This window comes from Rattus norvegicus, chromosome 19, assembly GCF_021556685.1.
Source record: "Rattus norvegicus strain SHRSP/BbbUtx chromosome 19, alternate assembly SHRSP_T2T, whole genome shotgun sequence".
In the NCBI taxonomy this organism is placed as follows: domain Eukaryota; kingdom Metazoa; phylum Chordata; class Mammalia; order Rodentia; family Muridae; genus Rattus; species Rattus norvegicus.
This window is the reverse complement of record NC_141552.1, coordinates 34,758,221-34,767,500: the sequence shown is the minus strand read 5'-3', so window position 1 is coordinate 34,767,500 and position 9,280 is coordinate 34,758,221. Positions and strand designations below refer to the sequence as shown.

General features: G+C 41.0%; 1 protein-coding gene across 2 annotated transcripts in view; it reads right to left on the bottom strand.

Annotated features, from left to right (window-relative positions):
• Positions 1 to 9,280, bottom strand: part of N4bp1 (Nedd4 binding protein 1) — a 51,964-nt gene that overhangs the window by 20,631 nt on the left and 22,053 nt on the right. For both annotated transcript variants that reach the window (XR_015643303.1, NM_001305181.2), the window contains 1 exon segment: positions 377 to 2,061. Coding sequence is in view for 1 of the 2 variants with exons in the window: in NM_001305181.2 (NP_001292110.1) it covers positions 377 to 2,061 (1,685 nt within the window). In the remaining variant the exon portion in view is untranslated.

The window sequence follows — 9,280 nt, the reverse complement described above, 5'->3', positions numbered from 1 at the left end:
GGAGTCAGGAGTGCAGCCCTCTGGATCCAGGGCAGCACAGACAGTTTAGTAAGTAATAACTCAGGATTATTGGCAGGAGGTGGATTAACCGCACGGAGGTTAGGAAGTGCCCAGCTACTGTGCTGATTAAATATATTGAAATATAAAGGCTGTGTGTGTAATTCATTGGGGAACATGAACCTTGTTGGGGTGGGTAGCAACTAGCCCACTGCCCGGATTTATTTTTAAATAATTATTCCAATACCAAACGCAAAACTTTACAAGCAGCTGGTCTTCCCCCAAGAAAGGATGTGGACCCACCAGAATACACAGGACATGCACACCCCTCAGACACAGGGTAGAGAACTGTGCAAGAGCGAGCTGCAGAGTGACTTACGTAATGGCAACATTACTCCCGTCTATAACAATGTGCTTCAAATCTGCTCTTCCTGGCTCATTTTTTAACTCCAGCTTGTACGGTATTTTTAAGGTATCTCGAAATCTTTGAACCCCCGTAACTGAGGAATCAATATGATCAGAGGATCCTCCCAATCGAGCCTCAGTAGCTGAAGGCAGCAGCTGGGGCGGCGGCAGTGGTGGAGAAAGTGGGGGGTGATAATTTGGCTTAGGCTGAGGAGAGCCACAGCCGCCAGAGCGCTTTTCACAGGCAGGCTTCACGTTATTTGGGAGCAAAGGTTCTGCTTGCTGTTGAAAGCCATTTTCAAGAAAAGCTGAGTTTCTTTGCTGGTGCCCTAAAGCTCCCCTTGAAACAAAACTGACGTCTTTAGGGCTGGCAGAGGCGGCCAAGACACCATCAGTTTCCAGGTCCACAGTACAATTTGAGTTCTGCTTTGAAGCCCAGATTTCATGTTTCTGACCTACTGGCACTGTTTTGAAAGAATTAATTCTGCAATTTGAGGTACACTGTTTAGAGTCTTTGAACGGTAACTGAGAGAATCTTTCCACCATAGTTTGCTCTGTATGATTCTGTGTTTTCTTTGGAGTGGACTCTGCTGTGAGCTCGTTTGTCGTGCTCCTACCTCCTGCACTTCTGCTCTGACTGTCCTCTGGATAAACAGTGCACGGTGGGAAGTCTCTGTCTTCTTGGAGCCTTTTATTTTCTTTTTCAATTTCTTCTAAAAGCAAGAGTGGTTCTGTAGAAGGCCCGTACTCCCTAATGACCTTTTCAACAATCTCTTGGGAATAGCCCATGGTTTTAAAGAAGTTAACAAGGATATTGTACTCCATTTCTTCTGTAGTGTCTTTTCCATCGGGGCTTAGATTTGTAGAGTTCGAAGCAGCATCAGAAAGGTCGATGACTTCATTTTCAGCTGATGCCTTACCATCTTGCAAAAGCTCCCCTTCTGGAACATTCTCTAAGGAAAACTGCTTTTTTGTATGCCTTTCTTCTGTATCAGAAGACCTCCTCTTGTGACAAACTCTGTCTTTGGAAAGAGCATCTTCATCTGGACTTAGACCATTCACTGGAACAAAAAGCACATCTGGTGAACTAGAAAAGACTGTGTCCATTTGTTTTGTAAGCTCAGAAACAGGAGTCCTAGCTTTATTTCTGGACTCTTCCTGTACAACAATGTCATCTCTGGCAATACTCGGTCCTGCGGCAGTACTCTGTGTGAACTCTGGTGGCCGTACATCTCCAACAGTAATGACATCATCATCTCCGGTTTCAAACAGATTTTCTTCCCCTTGTGTGAGACTCAGTAATTCCTTCTTCAAGGAAGTAGGCAGAATCAACAGGTCCATTGTATAACTGTCTGCATGGGCTTCAACAAACTGTCTGAATTCCCGCTTAATTTCTGACTCTTTCTGGTGACTGGGGAGGCTCTCCTTACTCTCAAAGAGCTTCACAAACTGTTGAATGTGACTTCTGGCCATGACCACAGCCTCAGCGCTTCCTCGAATGCCAAGAAGCCCAGTATCTAAAACACAGAGGTCAGCACAAGTATCCTGAATTAAGCTCTTCAAAAAGAGGCTCTGGGCCCCAACGAAAATGCAGTGCATGGCTTTGGGGTAGCACTCTCTTTCTTCCAGCTCAGGCTCGCAGAGCCCTTTGATGTACTCCTGTGAAGAGAAGACAAAGTTAGACCAACTCGCCATGTTCCCAGCACATGACTGTCAACAGCAAGGCTATATTTTTTAAATCATTAAACATATTTGTAATTTGGAGCAATATGCCTTGATTTTAATGAAAATAAAAAAAGTACAGTTCTGAACTTTATGAGTGTGTGGGGTCATTTATTTCAATCTGAACGGTTTAATCATCTTTAGAGGAATTGAAACTCTGTATAATTTACAGAGTGGGAATGTCTAACCTTTTCACTGTGTCTTGCATTGTGATTTTAGGGGCTTGCCTAGCTACACAGTGGATAATCCCAAGGCTGGATTTATTTACATTTAAAGAACATCTCCTTGCTACCCAGTCCTTTATCACAATGGGGACATCTCCCTAAATACAAAATATGAGCTGTGAGTTAGGAGTGAATAAAAGTTTTCTGGATTCAACAAAAATGACTGTCCTGCTTTCAGGTTTCTTTCTTTCTTTTTCTTCTTCTTCTTCTTCTTCTTCTTCTTCTTCTTCTTCTTCTTCTTCTTCTTCTTCTTCTTCTTCTTCTTCTTCTTCTTCTTTTTTTTTTTTTTTTTTTTTTGGAGCTGGGGACTGAACCCAGGGCCTTGTGCTTGCTAGGCAAGTACTCTACCACTGAGCCAAATCCCCAACCCCTGCTTCCAGATTTCTTGAAGACATTTAGAAACAGGAATGTTGACAATAAAGAATGAACAGGGCTGCCGCTGGCTGATGCCACTGCTGAAAAAGGCTTCAGTGAGGCTAGGAAAGGGAATTGGGCCAGTGGGATGGCTCAGGAGGGAAAGAACTTGCTGCCAAGCCTGCTGGTGACCCATGGGATCCACAAGGTAGAGAGAGAATCGATTCCTCTGACCTCCACATACACGCTGCAGTAGCACACACCCACAAGTGTACTCACCTACCCACACACGTACACAAACACCCAATAAATAAATTGAATAAGAAAACTTTTAAGCGAACTAGTTTCTTTAGCAAGTCCACTGCTCCTGGAGACAAAAAAACAAGCCAAGAAATTAAGTGTATATAACACACACACACACATACACCCACACCCACACCCACATACACACCCACATACACACACACACACACACACATACACACACACACACACACACACACACACACACACACACACACACACAGTAAAACACATTTGTTAATATGCCACCAACTTTGGCTCTGGAATGTGTTGGTCTTAAATTCCAGAAATAACTTCTGGTGCAGTCTTGCTCAAGTTACCTAACCAAAGCCCAGATTCTTCAACAGCAGAGTAAGAATAGCACAGTCATGTATAGCTAGGGGAACTCAAGTCCTTATAATGGCACATGGTCAGACTATTGCTTAGATGATCAGTGAGACTTCTGGACCACTTGTAAGAAGTGAGATCTAACCCATACCTTCAACTAAAATTGGAATACCACCCCAAACTATCACTATTTAAAAGCTTGGCCTGGACCCAAATCTCACGGGGAGAGAGCAGGACACTCAGAAGTGCAGACACTACTGAGAACTCAGAGGACACTACTCTCTGTCCACATTCCCAACCCAAGAGGAAATTGGCCAGTGCAATCTGTGCCATCTGAGCACAGGGACGTAGGAGCAGTCAGGGGCAGGACCCTTCGGGTTTTAGCCTGTGCTGAGAGCTGAAAGTCAGTCTCCAGGAGCACTTACACACCCGAGAGCAAAGCTCTCTGTTCCCAGATCCAGCTGAAAGAAAACAGGTCTACAGGAGTGCTGACACACAGACCTACAGGAGGGTCAAGCCACTGTCAGAGACAGCAAGACAAGCTAACACCAGAGACAACCTGATGGCAAGAGGCAAGTGCAGGAATCTAAGCAACAGAAACCAAGACTACTTGGTATCATCAGAGCCCAGCTCTCTCACCAAAGCAAATACTGGATATCCAAACACAACAGAAAAGCAAGATTTTAGATATAAAAATCACATTTTATGATGATGATAGAGGACTTTAAGAAGGACATAAATACTGCCTTAAAGAAATACAGGACAGGGGGCTGGAGAGATGGCTCAGTGGTTAAGAGCACTCATTGCTCTTCCAGAGGTCCTGAGTTCAAATCCCAGCAACCACATGGTGGCTCACAACCATCTGTAATGGAATCCGATGCCTCTTCTGGTATGTCTGAAGAGAGTGACAGTGTACTCATATATAATAAATAAAATCTTAAAAAAAAAAAAGAAATACAGGACAACACAAGTAAACAAGCAGAAACCGTTAAAGAGGAAACACAAAAATCCCTTAAAGAATTACTAGAAAACACAAACAGGTGAAGGAATTGAACAAAACTGTCCAGGATTTAAAAATGGAAATAGAAACAATAAAGAAGGCACAAAGGGAAACAGCTGTGGAGATAGAAAACCTAGGGAAGAGATCAGGAGTCATAGATGGACGCATCACAAACAGAATACAAGAGAGAGAAGAGAGAATCTTAGGTGCAGAAGATACCATAGAAAACATCAACACAACTGTCAAAGATAATGTTAAAACCAAAACAAAACAAAAACAAAAAACAAACAAACAAACAAACAAACAAAACAAAACAAAATCCTCCTAGCCCAAACCATCCAGGAAATCCAGGACTCAACGAGAAGATCAAACCTAAGGATAATAGGTGTAGAAGAGAGTGAAGTCTCCCAACTTAAAGGGCCAGTAAATATATTCAACAAAATCATAGAAGTAAACTTCCCTAACCTAAAGAGATGCCCATAAACATACAAGAAGCCTACAGAACTCCAAATAGATTATTGGACCAGGAAAGAAACTCCTCCCATCACATAATAGTCAAAACACCAAACGCACAAGACAAAGAAAGAATATTAAAAGCAGTAAGGGAAAAAGGTCAAGTAACATATAAAGGCAGACCTATCAGAATTACACCAGACTTCTCACCAGAGACTATGAAAGTCAGAAGATTCTGGACAGATGTCATCCCGACCATAAGAGAACACAAATGCCAGCCCAGGTTACTGTATCCAGCAAAACTCTCAATTAACATAGATGGAGACACCAAGATATTCCCTGACAAAACCAAATTTACGCAATATCTTTCTACAAATCCAGCCCTACAAAGATAATAAATGGCAAAGTCCAACACAAAGAGGCAAGCTACACCCTAGAAGAAGCAAGAAAGTAATCTCCTTGCAGCAAAACCAAAAGAAGAGAGACACACAAACATAATTCCACCTCTAACAATGAAAATAACAGGAAGCAACAATCACTATTCCTTAATATCTCTTAACATCAATGGACTCAATTCCCCCAACAAAAAGACATAGATTAACAGACTGGATATATAAAGAGGACCCAGCATTTTGGTGCACACAAGAAATACACCTCAGAGACAAAGACAGACACTACCTCAGAGTAAAAGGCTGGAAAACAACTTTCCAAGCAAATGATTCCAAGAAGCAAGCTGGAGTAGCCATTCTAATATTGAATAAAATCGACTTTCAACCAAAAGTCATCAAAAAAGATAAGGAAGGACGCTTCATATTTATCAAGGGAAAAACCACCAAGATGAACTCTCAATCCTAAATATCTATGCTCCAAATGCAAGGGCACCGACATTCATAAAGGAAATCTTACTAAAGCTCAAAGCACACATTGCACCTCACACAGTAACAGTAGGAGATTTCAACACCCCACTCTCATCAATGGACGGATCATGGAAACAGAATTAAACAGACATAGAGAAACTAACAGAAGTTATGAACCAAATGGACTTAACAGAACATTTCATCCTAAAACAAAAGGATACATTTTCTTCTCAGCACCTTATGGTGCCTTCTCCAAAATTGACCATATAATGGGTCACAAAACAGGCCTTAACAGATACAGGAAGATAGAAATAATCCCATGCATCCTATTAGATCACCACGGTGAAAGGCTGGTCTTCAATAACAACAAAAACAACAGAAAGCCCACATATTCATGGAAGTCTACTCAATGATAACTTGGTCAAGGAAGAAATAAAGAAATTAAAGACTCCCTAGAATTTAATGAAAATGAAGACACAACATACCCAAACATATGGGACACAATGAAAATGGTACTAAGAGAAAAATATTCCCTTATGAATATCGACGCAAAAATACTCAATAAAATTCTGACAAACTGAATCCAAGAACACATCAAAATGATCATCCATCATGATCAAGTAGGCTTCATCCCAGGGATGCAGGGATGGTTCACTATACGGAAATCCATCAATGTAATCCACTATATAAACAAACTCAAACGGGGGAAAAAAAATCCACACATTTCATCATTTCATTAGATGCTGAGAAAGCATTTGACAAAATTCAACACCCCTTCATGATAAAAGTACTGGAAAGATCAGGAATTCAAGGCCCATATCTAAACATTGTAAAAGCAATGTAACAGCAAACCAGAAGGTAAAAGTAATATACAGCAAACAAGTAGTCAACATCAAACTAAATGTAGAGAAACTAGAAGCAATCCCACTAAAATCAGGGACTAGACAAGGCTGCCCACTCTCTCCCTACTTATTCAACATAGTACTCAAAGTCCTAGCCAGAGTAATCAGACAACAAAAGGAGGCCAAAGGGATACAAATTGGAAAGGAAGAAGTAAAAATATCACTATTTGCAGATGATGTGATAGTGTACTTAAGAGACCCCAAAAGTTCTACCAGAGAACTACTAAGCCTGATAAACAACTTCAGCAAAGTGGCTGGGTATAAAATTAACTCAAACAAATCAGTAGCCTTTCTCTACTCAAAGAATAAACAAGCTGAGAAAGAAATTAAGGAAATGACACCCTTCACAATAGTCCCAAATAATATAAAATACCTTGGTGTGACTTTAACCAAACAAGTGAAAGATTTGTATGACAAGAACTTCAAGTCTCTGAAGAAAGAAATTGAAGAACTCAGAAGAAGGAAAGACCTCCCATGCTCATGGATTGGCAGGATTACTATTGTAAAAATGGCCATTTTGCCAAAAGCAATCTACAGATTCAATGCAATCCCCATAAAAATTTCCAACTCAATTCTTCATATAGTTAGAAAGAGCAATTTGCAAATTCATTTGGAATAACAAAAAAAACCCCAAAAAACAAAAAACAACAACAACAACAACAAAAAAAAAAAAAAAAAACCCAGGATATGGAAAACTATACTCAACAATAAAAGAACTTCTGGGGGAATCACCATCCCTGACCTTAAGCAGTATTACAGAGCAATAGTCATAAAAACTGTATGGTATTGGTACAGAAACAGGCAGGTAGACCAATGGAATAGAATTGAAGAACAGAAATGAAACCACACACCTATGGTCACTTGATCTTTGACAAAGGAGCTAAAACCATCCAATGGAAAAAGATAGCATTTTCAACAAATGGGGCTGGTTCAACTGGAGGTCAGTATGTAGAAGAATGCAAATCGATCCATTTTTATCACCCTGTACAAAGCTTAAGTACAAGTGGATCAAGGACCTCCATACAAAACTAGATACACTGAAACTAATTGAAGAAAAAGTGGAGAAGAGTCTTGATCACATGGGCACTGGGAAAAATTCCCTGAACAGAACACCAATGGCTTATGCTTTAAGATCAAGAATCAACAAATGGGACCTCATAAAACTGCAAAGCTTCTGTAAGGCAAAAGACACTGTCATTAGGACAAAACGGCAACAGATTGGGAAAAGATCTTTACCAATCCTACATCTGATAGAGGGCTAATATCCAAATTATACAAAGAATTCAAGAAGTTAGACTCCAGAGAGCCAAATAACCCATTAGAAAATGGGGGTACAGAGCTAAACAAAACATTCTCAGGTGAGGATTATCCAATGGCCAAAAAGCACCTAAAGAAGTGTTCAACATCCTTAGTCATCAGGGAAATGCAAATCAAAACAACCCTGAGATTCCACCTCACACCAGTGAGAATGGCTAAGATCAAAATCTCAGGTGACAGCAGATGCTGGCGAGGATGTGGAGAAAGAGGAACACTCCTCCATTGTTGGTGGGATTGCAGACTGGTACAACCATTCTGGAAATCAGTCTGGAGGTTCCTCAGAAAATTGGACTTTCCATTACCTGAGGACCCAGCTATACCTTTCTTGGGCATATACCCAAAAGATGCCCCAACATATAACAAAGACGCATGCTCCACTATGTTCATAGCAGCCTTATTTATAGTATCCTGAAACTGGAAAGAACCCAGATGCCCTTCAACAGAGGAATGGATACAGAAAATGTGGTACATCTACATAATGGAATATTACTCAGCTATCAAAAATAATGACTTCATGAAATTCATAGACAAATGGATTGAACTGGAAAATATCACCCTGAGTGAGGTAACCCAATCACAGAAAAACACATATAGTATGTACTCACTGATAAGTGGATATTAGCCCAAAAGCTCGAACTACCCAAGATACTATCTACACACCACATGAAGCTCAAGAAGAAGGATGACCAAAGTGTGGATGCTTCACTCCTTCTTAAAAGAGGAACAAAAATATCCATAGGACGATATGGAGGCAGAGTTTGGAACACAGACTGAAGGAAAGGACATTCAGAGCCTGCACCACATGAGTATACAGCCCATATATATATACAGCCACCAAGACTAGATAAGATTGATGAAGCTAAGAAGTGCATGCTGACAGGAGCCTGACATTAATGTCTCCTGAGAGACACAGCCAGAGCATATCAAATACAGAGGCGAATGCTAGCAGCAAATCATTGAACTGAGAACGGGGTCCCCATTGGAGGAATTAGAGAAAGGACTGAAAGAGTTAAAGGGGCTTGCAATCCCTTAAGAACAACAATGACAACCAACCAGAGCTTCCAGGGACTAAACCACCATCCAAAGAGTACACATCGACAGACCCATGGCTCAGCTGCATAGGTAGCAGAAGATGGCCTTATTGGGTACCAATGGAAGAAGCCCTTGGTCCTGCCAAGTTTGGACCCCCAGTGTAGGGGAATGTTGGGGGGAAGGAGGGGAAGGGGGAGTGGATGGGGAAGGGAACACCCTTATAGAAGAAGGGGAGGAGATGGGATAGTGGGCTTATGTCCGGGAAATTGGGAAAGGTAATAACATTTGAAATGTAAATAAAAAAAATCAAAAAAATTTAAAAAAGACAAAAATAAAATAAATAAATAAGCAACCAAGCTTGGCCTGAGCAGTACCAGTCAGCAGGCT